Source organism: Drosophila pseudoobscura, chromosome X, assembly GCF_009870125.1.
Source record: "Drosophila pseudoobscura strain MV-25-SWS-2005 chromosome X, UCI_Dpse_MV25, whole genome shotgun sequence".
NCBI classification, from domain to species: Eukaryota; Metazoa; Arthropoda; class Insecta; order Diptera; family Drosophilidae; genus Drosophila; species Drosophila pseudoobscura.
In genome coordinates this window covers 4,037,182-4,054,883 of record NC_046683.1, presented here as the reverse complement: position 1 = coordinate 4,054,883, position 17,702 = coordinate 4,037,182, and the positions used below count along the sequence as shown (strand labels likewise).

Genomic DNA, 17,702 nt, shown 5'->3' with positions numbered 1-17,702 from the left:
TAGTGTCAAGGGATATTTTGTATATTTGTTAAAATGTCATGAAGGAAAACACGTTGCTTTTATGATAGATTGCACTGGGAGAAGGCTTTATTGTTGTCCTGTCTGTCCCTTTGTCATCGCTCACAATAAATAGTACGACGGAAGTAGTCACAATCCTAAGACTAAGAGTAAAACAAAAAATCCTTAAAGACTATTGCAGATGCTGCCCATCAACCGAATATGTTCGAATAGAGGCTATTCAGGCCATTGCTGATCGTCGAGAAGATCCCGTCGTTGGAGGTTGCTGCCGCATATGGCGGCATTTGGGGCCTGTAGTGCTGCGCCGCCTGCATGGGCCTGTATATGCCGCCCGGAGAGCCGCCAACGCCAACTCCAACGCCGCCGACGGAAACCATTGGACCGCCGATGCCCTCAATGCGCTGTGAAATCGAAATGGGAGGGATTGCAAATAGTAGTAGACTCGAGATACGTTTATTGTCCACTCTTGGCCAAGATTCTGTACTCAGTTTTCTATACAATACCAATAACAAGCAACACTTAAGCGTATGGCATGGGTTTTCGTTTTCTTACACCAGAACAACTCTTACAATTTAAACATAGTATTCCCATCGAGCATTCTCTACAAACTACTTGGAAAGCGGAGGAACTACAGGCAGGAACTAAAGGATGAACCAAATGTATTCTTAAGAGAAACAAAGGTTGGATCTAAAAAGTGTGCATAAGTAAAGAAGAAACTAATGGCGGAACTAGGTACGAGTAGAACATTGTTGGCGTATTGGAGTGGGAATGTGGAAAATAAGTATGTCTATGAGTGGGGGGATGAGGATTACTAGGAGCTTCGGAGGTCATATCGGGTTAGGGTATTGTTAGCACACCTTAAGACTAAAGCACTTCCGACTGTATTTACACGCCAGCCATTCACACCGGGAGCTCGGTTCAGAGGGGGCTCCGATCTAGTCAGCGGCCAACTGCAGCTTGTCGTTCACCCGACGCGTCTTGGCTGTGGTGACGCTGGAGGCAACTGAAGAGGCCACCAGGTACGGCTTGGGTTAGAGGGTAAAGGTTAGCCAGCACCAGGAAGTGAATTTCTTAGCAAGTAGATGGGAGACCCCAATGGATGGGCAGTGGATGGACCTACCTTTGAGGACTGCAGCGTCACATTTAGCAGCGTGGGGTGCTGCTCCACAATGACGAACTCCACCTCGCGGGGGGCAAAGCCCTCGGCAAAGACCTGAGAGGAGTGCACACCATAATCAGTGGATGATCGTCGAAAGTTCGAAAGTATGCAAATACTCACCTCTGCCTTGTAGTAGCCGGGCAGGAGAATGCGCCAGAACTCGCCGTACTTGGTGGTCTGGAAGCCAACGTCGCGTCCCTTGATCTTGATGGAGGCCCGCTCAATGGGCATGCCCGCCGGATCGAAGACAAAGCCCTGGACACCACGATGCGCCTCGGCCAGGAATTTGATGAGTGACTACATGATGGGGCGAGTAAGAATCGAAAAGAAACACTCGAGAGTATTTGCCACGTACCAGCTGATTGTCCTCCCAGTACTTCTTCAGCTCGTAGGCGGGCGGGAACTTGCAGCAGGAGATCTCCAGCGTGATCTCCATGCAGCCATACCACACGTAATTGTAGTCCTGCATTCCTCCCGTTAGGGGATACCAGGCCGCTCCATTGGTGATGCCGTTCTCGAAGGCCGGCGTGGCCGACTTGCAGGCTACTCCACGGGACATCTTGGCATGGTTCCGGGCATAGACCAGCGACAGATGCTTCAGCACATCGTCGTCGGGAGTCAGCGAGGGGGCCGCCGAATAGGTCTGGAACACTGCACCCAGAGGACATGTGGGGGGAAAAGAGAAGAGGGGCATTCGCGGTTAGATGGGTCGCTCAGGCAGCAGTCTGTGTACTCACTCGCGCACAGGGCGGACGAACGGCAGATCCCTTTGAGCAGCCATATTGGTGCGAAGGCAAGCATTAAAGTACAAAGTCAGCTTTATAAATCTGATCTCTACAGCGAGACAGTGCATGTGCCTTGGATACCCTTGCAGATTATATTCAAACATACATATACAGACAATGATCCCAACCAAAGACTATCCAAATATCAGAAACAAAATCCATTTTCTTATTGGATTCGTGGGACCGAAAGACAGGTCTTCTGTGCACCTTGCCAAAGACTGTTGTTTTTGTTACTGCTACTTAGGCTGAGAGTCGTTTGGTGCCTCATACAAAATCATGGTAATTGTATAGTCTTTGGCAGAAGACTACGCTAAAGGATATTTTCCTTCTAAGCGGACACAGCGGACAGGGGTTGAGATCAAGAATACGTATATTGTAATGGCTGTAAGTCACATCTGCGAGGGTTTAAACTGGAAGAATGGTTGGCTATATCTAGGGGCGTACTCCTCGGACTACTTACTGGAGTTTGGCGTGTTGTCGTAGGGGTAACTGGCCACCAACGCACCTCCATGGAGGCTGCCGCTCAGCACGAACTGTATCTTGGATATCCAGTCCTTGACCGCATCCGTCTCCGGCTGCCCGCGTTTGTTGTTCTGCTTGAAGTAGTCCGGAAAGTTGCGGTTCAAGTCGAACCCGCGGGCATTGTATCTGCGGAATATCCGTGAGGAAGGTGCCTTTAGGTGGTGATGACTTGCAACGAGCCTCTTACCTGCCCTGACCACCATCGCAGGTGCCCTCCTTGGACACCGCATAGCCATCCGGATTCATGGTGGGCAGAATGTGGATACGAGTGTTGTCCAACAGCCACTTGACATACTGGTCCGAGCTGTAGCTGGTCACAAAGTACTGGATGAGGTGCAGCAGCATCTCGCGGCCCACGGGCTCGTTGCCGTGGATGTTGCCCACGTACTTGACGTCCGGCTTGCCGATCATGTGCTCGTACGGCGACGAGCTGACCACCATCACCCAGAGATCACGGCCCTGGATGGACTTGCCAATCGAGTAGAGGGCCGTCAGGTTGGGATACCTGGCACTGGTGGCTCTGTCGAAGGAAAGGATTTGAATGGAAATGCATCTAACCATAGCTGGGCGGGGGGACTTACCTCAGGAAGCGCGTGAGCTCCTCGTGATCGTGGTAGACAAAGTCCAGGTTCTGGGAATCCGGCATGTAGGCTCTCGGCTCGGGCAGACCCTGGATCGGCTGCTGCTGCTCCAGTTGTGGCTGCTGCTGGAGCTCTCCGCCGCCAGGGTTCACCGTCTTGGCGCTGGTCAGGGTGTGGCAGGAGGCATGGATGATGATGAGGGCGAGCAGCTGCAGCAGCTGGCCAGCGATGGTCTTTCGCAAGATCATGTTGGGGCGACAGCGAGTCTGCGAATGCACAAAGCTGCCGCCAGGCAGACCATTTAAAGACCATGAAAGATACATTGTGGACAGATGAGTTTCTGACGGATGAGCATGAGGAGATGGACAACAGGCAGCAACAGGTTGTGCGGCTGAGGCCAAATCGAATGTGCTACGTGCCACCAGACGCGATCATTGGCCTCTCTCGGTGGCTGTGGCTGTGGCTCTGACTCTGACTCTATGACACTGAAACGTGTTCCCCTGGCAGGCTGGCAGGCTAGCAAGCTGGTCAGTGAGCAGCGATCGGCGATCGGCGATCAGAGTTCATTGATACCAGAGCACAGAGGCCCGGCCTGGCCTGGCGAGTTCCCAGAAATAGATCAGTACAGATACCCCATGCCCCACCCGAAGGCTTCTTCGGCTTGTCTAATCAGCTCGGCGACTGTGACCGGATGACACTATCTATACCCTATCTGGCTCCATGGGCCCCGATAAGATACTCCCACCTCCAGGCAGATTGCCTATAAAAGCAGAGGGCCGGCACCATCTCACGCCATCTCTTGACCAGAAGAACGAACGAACCATGAAGCTCACCCTATCCGCTGGACTTATCCTGCTGGCCTGCTGTCTGAGCCAGGCCCTACCCCAGGGTCGTGTGGCCGGTGGCGAGGACGCCGTCCTCGGTCAGCTGCCCTACCAGGCTGCCCTCTCAATCGGTGGCAGCTACAACTGCGGTGCCGTGATCATCGCCGAGCGCTATGCCCTCACAGCCCTCACCTGTGTCTGCTCCGATGGCAAGAACACGCCGTAAGTGGGAAGGGAATTAAGCAAGAGACTGAACGAGACTCATCTATCCTTTACTTTCAGTTGGTCTGCTAACCTCTTTGGCATCACCTTTGGATCCGTGGATCTCTATACCGGCGGCAAGGAAATTCGCGTTGAGGAAATCACTATCAACCCCAACTACAACACCCTCAATACCGGCCTGGCCCTGCTCCGCCTCAAGGAGCCCATTGTCTTCGACGAGAACGTGAGTGCCGTGGCACTGGCCAGCGAAAACCCACCAGTGGGCGCCCAGGTGGATATCTCCGGCTTTGGACGCACCACCGAATCGGAGGTCAACATGCACCGCACCCTGCAGGTTGGCCAGGCCGCCGTATTGCCCGCCCGTGAGTGCCGTTTGAGCTATAGCGAGGATGAGCCCCGGGACAACGACCAAGTGCTCTGTCTGGGCCATGAGCGTCGCAATGGCATCTGCAGAGGCGACATTGGCGGACCTGCCGTCTACCAGCAGCAGCTGGTGGGTCTGGCCGGCGAGATGCTGGGCGAATGCGGTGGCCTGCTCCCAGAGCGCTTCATCAGCATTGCGGCCAACTATGATTGGATCCAGCAGCATATCCAATAAATTTCAAAACTACTTTATTTCATATTCAAGCAAGAAGAGAGTGTCTCAATGCTGTTTCCGGGACAGAAATGAATAGACATGGAAGCCCAGTTCTTCAACAGGGATTATGTGATAGGGGAATGACACATACGAAAAGGTCCATCGGATGTTTCCAACAGGCAAAAAATGGTTATCTATCCATTTTTCGTACACTTATACGTATATTAGGAAATGACTTTTGGACCTTGGTCCAATCGGTGTCTTTGCCATTCAAGAATATATGATTGTTTCTATGATATTCTGTATAGAATGACACTTGGATTACATTCTAAAATATAGCCCAAGCAGCAAGGGCCTTCAAGAAAAAGGAAAAAGGCTTATTGCTAAGGTACCACCATTCAGAAAAAACTTCAATGTACGTTATACACACTTCATATACGATTATTAGATTAGATTGTGTGATAGAAATTCCGTCTATTATGTAGAAAAAGCACATTAAAAAGACCAGCATGGGGTAACAAAGTTGTAGATACCCTGGCAGATCCATAGTTCCATGTGATTTTTATTAAACCAAAGCTTAGAAACACATTTAAATAAAATTGGTGATAGTACTAGTCAACAGTCAAATAAAATTCCACGCAACACAACAAATTCTTCATTAATTATGAGTTTTGCCTAATGTTTTTTTCTAAAGCAAGCTTGCGTTTTTCCACATAACTTGAGTATGCTACATTCAGTGTTGAAGAACGTTAAAATTCTGAAAAGCTAACGAATACAGCTATGAATCAGCCGAAGACCCTTTGCAGCTTATGCTTACCGCCTTGAAAATATTAAGGATTCAAATTGATATTTTAAATTAAGATAGACTTAAACTAAAACTTTTCAGGGAATGCAGCTGCCAGTTCTTGAAACTACCACTAAAACCTATCGAAATGAAGTTCAGGATACATATTAGAGAGTAGACTTCAACCTAGGCTTAAGAGAAAGATAATGACCCATGGACTGGGCCTTGGAAGCCATTCAATTTGGGGAAGATACAAATTTTGAGAGTTTTCGATTGGTTTTATTCAAGCACTGTTCTCGGCTATCCAGTCGAGGTGCTGGGTCACATCCACATAGCCATCGGGCTGCTCGGTGCCGCAGCTGCTGACAAAGAAGGCGGCAATGCCCACCAATTGGTTGTTGTAGACAGCCGGGGATCCGGCGTCGCCGGTGCAGAGACCAGAGCTCTCCACGTCATCCGCTTCGGGTACCAGGCAGAGAAGATCTTGCTGACTGAGGAACAAGGACTCCTGGCACGCATCGGCACTGATCGACTGCCTGGTGGCCACCTGCAGGCCGTGGCTGAGCGCTCCGTCGGGCTGTGACGATCCCCAGCCGGCGAAGGTGATCTGGGAGCCCACGGCAGGACGCTCGCTGGCCAGCCCAATAGGCTGGGTGTTGGCGTTAAGGGTCAATGGGGAGGCCAGCTCCAAGAGGGCCAGATCGTTGGCACCAGCGCCGCCGCTGGAGTAGTCGCTGTGCACCACGATCCTAGAGAGGGCCACCAGCTGGCCCCCAACAAGGCGCTGAATACTGCCAGCGCGGACGAGGAATGTGCGGGCGGGATAGCTACGGGAAGATTAGTGGCAGAGATTAATGACTCGACTCATTTTTCGAGCGGGCGCGGTTCTACCTTTCCTGACCCCCACCCACGGTCACACAGTGCGCGGCGGTCAGAGCCCATCGCTGGCTGATCAGAGCACCGCCGGCGATATGGGCTCCATTGCGCTGCAGAGAGATGGCATATGGATGCGAGCCGACATCCGCAGGCAGTCGGGAGGCCTGCACGCCCATGGCCACTGCCAGGAGAAGGACGAGGAGTGTCTGAACTGAATGCATGCTGGCTTTGAAGAAAACTGAGCAGTCCGCTTCCTAGTCTGGAACCCTTTATAGAGGCTTTTATGGTGCCGGGGATAGGTTTAAACATAACCGAATCTTATCGATTGCGGGACGGCTCGTAAATCGCCCCGACGCTTATCGTTGTTTGTGCTCAAGATTAGCTGAAGAGCTGAAGAGCTGCAGGCCGGGCCAGGAAAGCGGGACGGCGGAATGCTGAGGCTTTGGTTGGGGCTGGGGTTGGCCGTGGAGTGGCTATCGATTGGCCATTAGAATCAGTTAATATTCCAACGCCATGGCTGTTCCACGTCTAGCGCTCGCTCTGCTAGCCCTGTCCCTGCTCCTCTCGGTGGCTCAGTCCTCGCCCGAGGGCCGCATTCTAGGCGGCGAAGATGCCACCGCCTTCGATTTTCCCTGGTCGGCCTCCCTGCGCTACAACAAGGCCCACACCTGCATGGCCTGCATCATCTCCAACACCCATTTGCTGACCGCCGCCCATTGTGTGTCCGATATGGGCACAACACCGTGAGTACTGACCGGTGACCCCGACCCAAACCAAGTGGTGACCCTCCTTCTAATCAATTCCTTCTGCAGGGTGGCTGCTAGCACCTTGGGCGTGCGCGTGGGCAGCATCAACCAGTATGCCGGCGGGCAGATCGTGAATGTAAAGAGCGTCCTCATTCATCCCTCGTACGGAAACTTCCTGCACGATCTGGCCATCATCACACTAAGTGAGCCCCTGGTATTCACGGAGCGCATTACGGCCGTTACCCTGCCCACCAAAGCGGAGGAGGGCTCCGCCGAGGAGCAGTCCACGGAGCTGCCCAACGGAACACCCGTCTATGTGGCTGGCTGGGGCGAGGTCTCTGACGGCTCGGCCCCCTACAAGCTGCAGAAGGCCAACTACAATACGCTGAGCTCTCCGTACTGCGAGCTGGCCGCCGGCTATGGCTACGAATCCTGCCTGTGCCTGACCAGTGCCGAGAAGGAGGGCATCTGCCGCGGTGATGCCGGCGCCGCTGTCATTGACGACAACAAGGTGCTTCAGGGCATCACCAGCTTCCAGTTCGCTGACTGCGGCAGCTCCTACCCGGACGTGGCCTCTCGCATCTACTACTACCTCGATTGGATCGAGGCAAATGCTTAGTAGACTACGAGTATCTGCAGGAGAACACCACAGGATGAACGAGCGCTTTTTTTTCAACATTTTTTTTTCATGTGCATAAAGTGCTTTCTCCTATAAACAAGAACATAATGTGTTTCTAGGCTAATCCAAAATTCGGAGCAGCCCCAGACCCGGTTTATGGGGGCTTCCAAGAAGAGAGAAACTATAGGCTATAGAATTTACTGACGGCCATAAATTTGGCCTGATAGGCGGCCTCGTTTTGTGGCGTCTTTACTGCATGATTGGCTGCAAGACATTTCCCTGGGCAAAGGTTCCATAACTGACCTTGAAGGGTCCTTTGATATATTTCGATTTTAGCGCTAAGGGATTGGCATACGTTGGGTAGTCGGGAGGGCTGATCAGGCTTTTCAATTGGAAATATTTCTATCCTGTTACTAAGGCTTTCTTATCGATTTACCCTGGATTGATAGGGATCTAGAAAAATCCCGTGATTTCGGATTAAGCGCAGAACTAGCCAGAAGCTATTCCTGATCGAGGTCGAGTGGGAAACTATAATCAAATTTAGCCAATGACAAGCAAGATTTCCTTATCGATTAACAATTATATGAGATCAATTTCAGCGTCAATTATAGAAAATCGACGAATTATTATTTCTATTAGCACTTCATTATAATGTGCTCTCTGATTTCCTTATTGACTCGACATTGATAGAGATCTACGGAAACCTCTTGAGTCTGGAATCGTCATATTTGGCCAGAAATAATCGCAGGTCTACTATGGCTTAGGAATATATTTATAGCTGTATTTCGGTAATCGCTAATACAACTTTCCAATCGAGATCTCTATTGGTATAGATCTAGGGAAAACCCCAGACTCGATTTCTGTAGTGCTAAATTTGGAATTTGTTGCTAGAAAGACCTTTTCCTTCTGCAGTTCTTTCCTATTCCTAATTCGATAAGAAGTCAGTAGATTTAACATTTATTGTAGATCTACATCATAGGAGTTTCGGTAGTCTAATAGACAATTCAAATGTTCTCGATTGTGTGGATCATTCCAGGGGTTTTTTTCCGTCGCACTCGAAAATCAGGTTCCTGACTCACGGCTTACTCATCTTCCTATCTTTCTTGGATCCATTTTGTTGTCATGGTCATAGATCTGCGAAGGAGAGGGGACACTGCTTCTACTAATGCAATCGAATCGATATTACGAGTGTGTATTTCTGTGTGCGAATTGATCGGGGGAAATAACATCGCCTAAGGTCCAATTTAGCTTGCAAAAGGCCGCGATAAGATTAGATTTATTCCGATGTCCAAGCCCCAGATAAGACCAGCTAAGGGGGGAGCTGCTTTTAGAGGGGGGTTCTGCGTGGTGTTGTCCACTTAAACGGTCGGCCTTTGCGCTACGCATTTCAGTTCCAACCATCGGTGGCGGAGGAAGCACCCATTCACCCCCAATACTACACAAGCAGAAAGAGAGAGATGATTCAAACAAGTGGCCTTGTGGTAGCCCTGCTCTGCCTTTCTGTACTCCTAGGAGGCTGCCAGGCAGGCCTCAAAGGCCGCATCTTGGGCGGAGACGAGGCCGGCCCCACCGACACCCCCTATGCCGCCTCTCTGCGGGTGGACAATGCGCATGTGTGCGGCGCAAGCATCGTGTCCGCGACAAAATTGGTGACCACGGCCCACTGTCTGTACCGCGATGGAAAGCTGTAAGTGCAGCCCCACCCCGCACAAGAGACAGACGATGGGAGATGATCTTTTAACCAAAAACTATTCCCATCCCATCCAGGATCGAACCCAGCCGCCTGACGTGCCGCGTGGGCAGCACCAATCAGTATGCCGGCGGAAAGGTTGTCTACGTCGAGTCGGTCACCGTGCACCCGGACTTCTACCAGCTGCAGAACAATGTGGCCGTGATCACCCTCACCTCCGCTCTGGCCTTTACCGACCGCATCATGGCCGTGGAGCTTGCCAGCAGCGATGATGACTTGCCCGCGCAGGGCTCCCTCATCAGCGTCGCCGGCTGGGGACGCACCGTGGAGGGCAGCAACTCCTACAAGATCCGCGAGCTCACGCTCACCGTCGCCGAGGAGGCGGTCTGCCTGGACGCCTACAGCGCCCACGACAAGACCAGCTTCTGCCTGGCCCACGAGCTCAAGCAGGGCACCTGCCACGGCGACGGGGGCAGTGGAGCCGTCTACAACAACAAGCTTATTGGACTGACCAACTTTGTGGTGGGTGCCTGCGGCTCCCGCTACCCGGACGTGTTCGTGCGGGTGTCCAGCTTCTACGAGTGGCTGCAGCCGCTGATCGCCTAGATCCCTAATCCCTTAGCAATATTATACTACCTCATGGCTCTGGGGCCCAACTAATTGGCCCTGTCGTTTGTTCTTGGTCGGCAAGAGTCGGTGTTAATGGACGGCATTTGCGGGTGACTCATTCGATTGATGGTGATAAGGATAAGGAGACGATTGCCACTGGTCTGGACGTAGGCTGGCGATTGCCGCACCGTACTAATTCCCTATAAAATGTTTATGGCACAATTTATGGCACGGCACGATGGCGGCAGGCTCTTGTTTTTATCTAACAATGTCAGGGATCACTATCACACTGGAATGCAGTTAATAAGCAAGCAAAATAATTGAAAACGCTTGGAAATCTAAGCCATCTTGTTGTCATTCTGCGATCCCCAACAAAGGCTGACGATCCCTTTGGCAGTTAGTTCCGTTCAAGATATGCAAATCTCAATGGTCTTTCCACAGTACTTAGCCATGTTCTTCCCCTTTGAGGGTGATGTCACAACCCTCTCATTGGAGCAGGCGCCCTAATTGAAACAGACATTAGAGGCCAGACCGAAGACAAGCCCCGATAGTGACTTGACTGTGAGGCACTGATGATGATGAAGGGGCCACAGGGCTATCATAAATAAGCGGATCCAGGCCTCGATCCAGCCACAACCCAATCGAATCGAAGAAGAACCGGAAATGTCTTTACGAAGCCCCGCATTTCTCCTCCTGGTGACCTGCATCGCCGGCGGCATCCACGGCCAAGATCTGGACGATGGGGCCTCGCCCCGCATCGTCGGCGGCACTCGAGCCGTGGCGGGGCAGTTCCCCCACCAGATCTCGCTGCGGCATAACAAGCGATTCACCTGCGGTGGCTCCATCCTGTCGTCCAGCTACGTCCTGACGGCCGCCCACTGCGTCAAGTCGGGAAAGAATGTGTAAGAGAATTACTTTGTGGATTGTCGATTTTCCCTTTCCCACTGATCCTACCTCCTCTCTGGCAGAACTCCCGCCTCAGAGCTGAGCATTCGGGCCGGCAGTCTGCGCCTCTCCAGCGGGGGAGTGCTCGTGAATGTCGCCCAGGTGATTGTGCATCCCCAGTACGGCGGCTCGGGCTATGATGTGGCTGTGCTCCGCTTGGCATCCCCTCTGAAGTTCAGCTCCCATATAAAGGCCATCTCGCTGGCGACCAGTGATCCGCCCAGCAATTCCATTGTGGACATCTCCGGGTGGGGGGCCATCTTCCAGAACGGGCCCGTTTCGGATGAGCTCCTCTATGCCCATGTGCGCGCACTCGCCCGCGACACGTGCAAGCAGCGGTACTACGGATCTCTATCAGACACGACCATGTGCCTGCTGCATGAGGCCGAGAAGGGGGCCTGCCACGGCGACTCCGGCGGTCCTGCCACCTACGCCGGCAGCCTGGTGGGCGTGGCCAGCTTTGTGCTGGGCGGCTGCGGGCGGTCGGCCCCCGACGGCTACGAGCGCGTCTCTGTGCTGCGGCCATGGATACGACAGAACGCCAAACTCTAGATGGAGCACGTGACCCGGCCCCGATCTCCCTTTTTGGGTCATCTCTCTGTTTTCGACTCATTTGGCGGCAAGCGAATTGTAACCGGTTCAGAACAGTAAAGAGCAACGAGCATTATTCTGCGTTTGTCTGCCTCTCTGGGGGGCTTATCAGAGCGCGACCTCTGCCCCTGGCTACACCCCAGTGAAAGTGAAAATTGGAGTCTGCGTCAACTCCAACAACAGCTCCATCAACAGCTCCACCTCTATCCCCCCAGGTAAAGTGTGGCTATTGTTGCTGCTCGGTAATTTTCCGTTTATTTTTAGTTTTTTTTCACTTTTCCAAATGCTCCTCTTTCCCGTCTCTCTGTCTCTCTCTCTCTGCCCCACCACCAGCAGTTAATGAGTTTGTTTTGGTTTTCATTTAACTTGTCTCAAAAAACTTTCGAGTGCGGGGCTTTGGCTTCGTCTTGGCCCCAGCCCCGGCCCGATTCCACAGCGTTTTTTTCTACCCATCCAGAGGGTATTATGATTGTGTGCAACCAGTATACCAGCATTAAGTAAATGTGTACAGATAAACACTTCCCCCTAGTGGCTCAGTTTGAAAAGTATCTGAATACCACATTACCGCAGCACAGATCATTGTTTTCACTGCAGGCCGTACTCAGAAGGAATGGTAAATATTGTAGGAACTACTATGGCATTCAGCTGTGATTTGGCAGGGTATCCATGGCTTCGGGCGGGCCCCTTTCTTTCTCGTTTTTGTTGTGTATTTTGGAGAGTTTTAATTTTGTATATTTACTTGTTTTTTTTTTTTATTTGTTGCTCGTTTTTTCTTGTGTTTCTCTGTATGCAATTATCGGATCGGTTGGATTGGACCGCATCGCATCGCATCTCATGGGTTCGTGTGGGGCTGGCTCTTTGAGTTCATTCGTTTTGTGAGCCTGCCAGTCTGCCAGTCAGCAAGTCTACCAGTCTGTCTGTCCGTGTCCGGGTCCATGTCCGCCAGCCAAGTGTGAAATGCGGCTTTAAAATGCAATTCACGCGCGAGTCATCGAACCTCTTTTATTTTATTTCATTTTACATTTGGTAGAGTCGAGATGTTGAGGGAATGGAAATGGAAATTTCGGGGAAGAAAGGTTCTGTTCCAGTGAGTGAGTGACTGACCTACTCATGGGCGATCATTAACCGGGGACTGAATGCTGATTAAAGCCGTTCCCATTTCTCGATTGCATTCCTCACACTTTCATTCAATTTATTGCTATTTCATTTGATGACCAAATAATTTACTCATTAATCCACCAAGCCCCATTCATTATAAGTTCATTTCGAAACTAATCGGTTATTTAACATTTTCTGCGACACGTTAGAACCCCATCAGTCCCCAATAAGCAGTCCAATAAGCAGAAATTGGAACAATGGCCATAGGAATAGGTAGAGGTGTCCTGTGTTTGTGGCTTTATCAAATTTGATACAAATCGAATTATTTTATCATCTATCCGCATAAGGATGGTGCCCATGCCTATGTCTATCAAGAGTCTCGTATCGCATGATACTGTTTTTCATGTTTTCGATTCGGTCCTAATGCGATCCATCTCCGCGACATCCATGCAGCCACCGTCTCGCTCAATTTCACTTGGTCCATGGCTGTGCCACTTCCAGGCAGCCATCGACATCGCCTTGGCCATGGCCATGGCCATGGTCATGGCCAACTTCAAAGTCCAAGCGTGTCGCAACAAACAAATTTCTTTCAATTAGGCTCTGCATACCCTCCGGCCCCGCTCTGGCTTTGACCGTGGCTCCGTGGTTCTGTTTTTGGTTTTCAATTTTGATTAGCAGGGAAAGTAATCGACGGACGAGTGTCGTCTTGGCCAAGAGTAAGTGGCTTTTAATGGACAAAGAAAAGTTAAAGCCGATCAGAAGCGTACAGAGCACTTGCTAACGGGTTTGTTTGCCTGAATCCGGGCCGCGGCTCGAGGTGGAAGACGCGTCGCCGGGGCGTAGAAGAAAGAAAGAGAGACCACAGACCAGACCCCCAGCTCCACTCCACTACACTCCACTCCACTCGAATCCACTCCAAGCGGTTAACCCACTAACCTTGTTACCGCTAACCGTTTCGTGGTCGCATTGAAAGTGGCTTCTGGCTTCTGCAGCGGGGAACAGGCAGACCAGGAGGCTGGTGCTTGCTGCCTGCAGCCTGCTGCCACTGGCGGCCTGTGTCAAGTTCAATGCTGCCCCCCTCCAGCCTGGTGACGCGACGGAGGATGGCCCTGACGGAGGCCGTCTTCGGGCAAGGCCAAAGGACACCCGTGGACGAGGAGAGACATGCGCACTGGGTTAGTGGGTGAGTGTGAGCCCTTGACAGCAGGGGGTTGGACGTTGGTTGGACCAGTCGCTCTGGGACTCCCTCTCCCTGTCCCCCTAGCTGGCTGTTTATATAACAACAAAAACTGCAGCACGACCTTCACCTTGGCAGTGGCAGAAGTGGCACCAGGACACGCAGATAAGCCGCAACTTAGCCTTGTTCCGCCAGTGGCCTCCCCGCGCTGCCTGACTGACTGACTGGCCTTGATCTTCAGCTTTCCCACTTGCGGATGGAATGGGATAGGATGGGATACCTCTAGAGTGTCGTTTTCTATATGCAATATTTACGAGTATGGGCTTATTACCTGATTTCCTGCGACTTCCTGTTTGCTCGACGACTCTTTCTGGCCAACGATTTGGTGCCGCTGCTGTTGTAAGTTTTCCCGCGGAGTGGCTGCAATGGAAATTTGCATAAAATATTCAATCAGCTTTCATTGTCTCCGGCGGCCGCTTGCTTTTGCTTTTGCTAACGCTGTTGCCTTTGCCGGGCTTCAATTTCTTCACACCAAAAAAAGCGAAACAAAAATGCAAACAAATAAATTCTCTTTCCGTGTAGTTTCTCTTTACGCCTACGCGTTGTGGCGCCCAAAATTAGCACTGGACTGGCCGAAAAACACGCGACACCCTGACGCAATTGGAACGGGACGGTGGCGGAAACGGGGACGGGGCACAGAGATGATGGATTTTTGGTAGTGGCAAGTGGCATGGAGGCTGTCTTGCCTCAAAGGAATCGTCAATGAAATTTCAGCGGCAGCTCGAATCCGTCTTGAATCAATTTCTATTTGTTGCTTACACTTTCCAGAGACAGTCACAGAGGCAGAAACGGAAACGGAGAGGGGCTCTGCAGAAGCAGAAGCAGATTGTGGCAGACTTGGGCTCTGTTGTGGCAGAAGGCAGAGAGCAAGTTTTGAAACGCGTCCGATTGCTAGCGCCGTAAGTGTTCGACTGAATTGTGGCCAGTGGCGCGTCTGCTTTGAGCCATGCCATGAATGGGGACTGTTTTTGAGTCTGCTCCGCCAGCCAGCCATGCTCCACTTCCTGAAATTCGTGTGTGCAAATAAATGCCGGCCCTCTTCGTATGGTGCACCATTATTTTAAACAATTTATATTCAGGTTTTAATCGCTCTGAAAGCGACGAACTTTGAAAACCTTTTAAAACTGCCCATTTAATGGCAGGCAGCCCTTGTCAGCCAGCAAACTTAAAGAGCCCGCTTCAGTCTCGTAGCAATCGGCTTGCTGTAACTCAACGATTGCCGCCACAGTAGGGTAGAACCTCTAACCATACAGTTGGAGCGCGCGCGCCCTCTTTTTAAACTTGACGCCCTCCAGCAGCCAGGCCCGTTTGGATGCTGCCGTATCAATACTGCATCCAAAGGCGCCATGTTCAAAAAGAGGGCGCGTGCGCCAAGGGTTCCAGAGTCTTCGGTTCTGTCGTTCAGCCACCGCCGCGTCATCATATTTATGACAGAATCTAAATAAACGAGTCCCTAATTTCAGCATGTGGGCATGGCAAAATGTTCTATAAAGCTAATAATATTCGACGGATTATCCAAATTTAACAATAGGAACGACTATGCTCTTTCGTTTCTTTTGTTTGACCATTTTCGCTAAAACCTTTTTTTACGCAAAATGTAATAAAAGCAAGTATTTAGAATAAGCCAGTTAAGTAGAAAAACTATTCATAAATCGTATAAAATTATGTAGGCATGGATAAATGTTCTGTATAGCTAAGAATATTCGACGGAACTTCAAAAACGAGGAATATGTATAATAGAACTGACATGCGTCAGTATATTTACGATTTATTTTTAAAATGAGACCGTATACTTTAGTATATTTCTGAGAGTCGGACGGTATATTTCAAAGATAAGTCCGATATTTGATCGAACAATAAAATAAAATATATAAAATTTTGGCCAGCCGACAACATGGGCGATGTGGACAAATGGATAGAGATTGTGAAGGAGTGCAAGTACCTGCCCGAAAATGAACTGAGGAAGCTCTGTGATATGGTCTGCGACATCCTCCTGGAGGAGACGAACATACTGCCAGTGAGCACGCCCGTCACCGTCTGCGGCGACATACACGGCCAGGTGAGTGGCGCCAAGCAGCCAGCCCCAGGCAGCGTGCTTTGTGTCCCAAAACTGATATGCAACCTGAACTGTCGCTCCTTTGTAGTTCTATGACTTGGAGCAGCTGTTCCGGGAGGGCGGCCAGGTGCCGGACACAAACTACATATTCATGGGAGATTTTGTGGATCGGGGCTACTACAGCCTGGAGACATTCACCCGCCTGCTGACGCTGAAGGCGCGCCACCCCAGCCGAATCACACTGTTGCGCGGTAACCACGAGACGCGACAAATAACCAAGGTGTATGGGTTCTTTGACGAGTGTTTTGGCAAGTACGGCAACACGAATGGCTGGAAATACTGCTGCAAGGTCTTCGACCTGCTTACCATAGCTGCGGTGAGATCTGAAACCCCCGAATTGGCGTTGCAATTGTCCCGGTTTGACCCGCTTTGTTGCTTTCTTTTCTGCTTGCAGATCATTGACGAGGAGATCTTGTGCGTGCATGGCGGCCTGAGTCCCGAGATTATAACCCTGGATCAAATACGAACCATCGAGAGAAATGGTGAGATACCGTACAAGGGAGCCTTCTGTGATCTGGTCTGGTCCGACCCGGAGGACATGGAATACTGGGGCCAGAGTCCGCGCGGCGCCGGCTGGCTCTTTGGCCACAATGTCACCAAAGACTTCATGGCCATCAATAATCTCGATCTGATCTGTCGTGCCCATCAGCTGGTGAACGAGGGCATCAAGTACATGTTCGATGGCAAGCTGGTGACCGTCTGGTCGGCGCCCAACTATTGCTACCGCTGCGGGAATGTGGCGGCCATCCTCAGCTTCGAGACGGCCCAGCAGCGGACAACGAAGATCTTCTTGGCCGTGCCCGACGATGAGCGTGTCATACCCAAGCAGAATACGACGCCCTATTTCCTCTAAATCCATCCCGCACAGCTGTGGTATTTGCTTCTACTCAGGATTGGGTCTGCGGCTCCCCAAGGTGCTGGTGAAGGAGGAGCCAGTCCATCCAATTGTCTACCTATGAAAACCAATCCACCCCGCAAAAACGCCATTCGCCAGCAGCCGCCTTTACACCTGTAGTTTGCTCTTCCCTCTTCACTGTGTAGCAACAAACATATCTCAATTTAAGAGGAACAGACCGGAACGAATGTTTGTTCCAGCTGTTTCATCGGTTGAGAGGAAATGGAGCGAGATAGGGAGCAAACGCCTTTATATAGATATATACATACATATATAGGTATATATATTCATTTCAAATGTGGATTCCAATCTTATTTATTTCTGTGAGCAAACGAAATTGCAATTACAAATTTTTGTACACTTTTTAACGATATTTACGCAACAAAACCACTTATGTTTCCCCAACAACAAGAACTTTTTATGTGTGAAACAGAGTTTCCCCCAAAACCAAAACGAACACCGCGCGATTCAAACAAAAAATAAATTAAAAGAAAACGACTATTTCGAAATTTGTTGCTCTGATTTCTGATGTTATTTCCTAAACCAATCAGGACGTGCAGTAGTTAGAGAGAGATGCAGCGATGAGAAAAGGGAGAGAGCGAGGGAGGAGGAAGTACTTTAGACAGGATTCACTTCCACAGGGCATACGATAAGGAAGGCCTCTATTTCTATTTCTTTTGGGGTTTTTTCATATACCATAGGAGAGAAGAGACATCTATGAATAGATGTATGTGTCATGTACATATCTCTCTTAAAGACCCCTTCTGTACGATTATTATCTTCAGGTCTCATTGCATTTCGACCATTT

The 17,702-nt window shown here is 50.7% G+C and overlaps 7 protein-coding genes across 14 annotated transcripts; 5 read left to right on the top strand and 2 right to left on the bottom strand.

The window, feature by feature from the left end:
• Positions 1-57: 57 nt before the first annotated feature.
• LOC4815902 (carboxypeptidase D) lies at positions 58-14,823 on the bottom strand. Of its 8 annotated transcripts, none has more exons than XM_001355561.4 (10): positions 14,643-14,823; positions 14,155-14,243; positions 3,066-3,331; positions 2,672-3,004; positions 2,423-2,610; positions 1,915-1,956; positions 1,533-1,828; positions 1,298-1,474; positions 1,139-1,231; positions 58-419 (listed from the first exon to the last, which is right to left on the bottom strand). In XM_001355561.4, the coding sequence occupies exons 3-10, from the start codon at positions 3,311-3,313 to the stop codon at positions 210-212; spliced, it is 1,587 nt and encodes a 528-aa protein (XP_001355597.3). In that variant the 5' UTR covers positions 3,314-3,331; positions 14,155-14,243; positions 14,643-14,823; the 3' UTR covers positions 58-209. The 8 variants fall into 8 exon arrangements, with proteins under 8 accessions (XP_001355597.3, XP_033241070.1, XP_033241071.1 ...); XM_033385179.1 differs by having other exon boundaries at positions 1,915-1,944; XM_033385182.1 differs by lacking the exon at positions 58-419 and adding an exon at positions 538-1,043.
• Positions 3,853-4,745, top strand: LOC4815903 (serine protease SP24D). Its single transcript, XM_001355562.4, has 2 exons — positions 3,853-4,111; positions 4,172-4,745. The coding sequence occupies exons 1-2, from the start codon at positions 3,888-3,890 to the stop codon at positions 4,707-4,709; spliced, it is 762 nt and encodes a 253-aa protein (XP_001355598.3). The 5' UTR covers positions 3,853-3,887; the 3' UTR covers positions 4,710-4,745.
• On the bottom strand, positions 5,730-6,609 carry LOC4815758 (serine protease SP24D). Its single transcript, XM_001355565.4, has 2 exons — positions 6,364-6,609; positions 5,730-6,299 (listed from the first exon to the last, which is right to left on the bottom strand). The coding sequence occupies exons 1-2, from the start codon at positions 6,567-6,569 to the stop codon at positions 5,756-5,758; spliced, it is 750 nt and encodes a 249-aa protein (XP_001355601.3). The 5' UTR covers positions 6,570-6,609; the 3' UTR covers positions 5,730-5,755.
• On the top strand, positions 6,842-7,816 carry LOC4815774 (chymotrypsin-1). Its single transcript, XM_001355564.4, has 2 exons — positions 6,842-7,091; positions 7,161-7,816. Exons 1-2 carry the CDS (start codon positions 6,862-6,864, stop codon positions 7,711-7,713), a joined length of 783 nt encoding a protein of 260 aa, XP_001355600.2. The 5' UTR covers positions 6,842-6,861; the 3' UTR covers positions 7,714-7,816.
• Positions 9,094-10,063, top strand: sphe (spheroide). The gene is made up of 2 exons (XM_002133690.3): positions 9,094-9,400; positions 9,481-10,063. Exons 1-2 carry the CDS (start codon positions 9,171-9,173, stop codon positions 10,007-10,009), a joined length of 759 nt encoding a protein of 252 aa, XP_002133726.2. The 5' UTR covers positions 9,094-9,170; the 3' UTR covers positions 10,010-10,063.
• Positions 10,636-11,624, top strand: LOC4816070 (serine protease SP24D). Its single transcript, XM_001355563.4, has 2 exons — positions 10,636-10,914; positions 10,981-11,624. The coding sequence occupies exons 1-2, from the start codon at positions 10,676-10,678 to the stop codon at positions 11,507-11,509; spliced, it is 768 nt and encodes a 255-aa protein (XP_001355599.3). The 5' UTR covers positions 10,636-10,675; the 3' UTR covers positions 11,510-11,624.
• An 852-nt stretch (positions 14,824-15,675) lies between the features above and the next one.
• PpV (Protein phosphatase V) lies at positions 15,676-17,403 on the top strand. The gene is made up of 3 exons (XM_001355566.4): positions 15,676-15,942; positions 16,028-16,315; positions 16,394-17,403. Exons 1-3 carry the CDS (start codon positions 15,778-15,780, stop codon positions 16,850-16,852), a joined length of 912 nt encoding a protein of 303 aa, XP_001355602.1. The 5' UTR covers positions 15,676-15,777; the 3' UTR covers positions 16,853-17,403.
• The last annotated feature ends 299 nt before the right edge of the window (positions 17,404-17,702 follow it).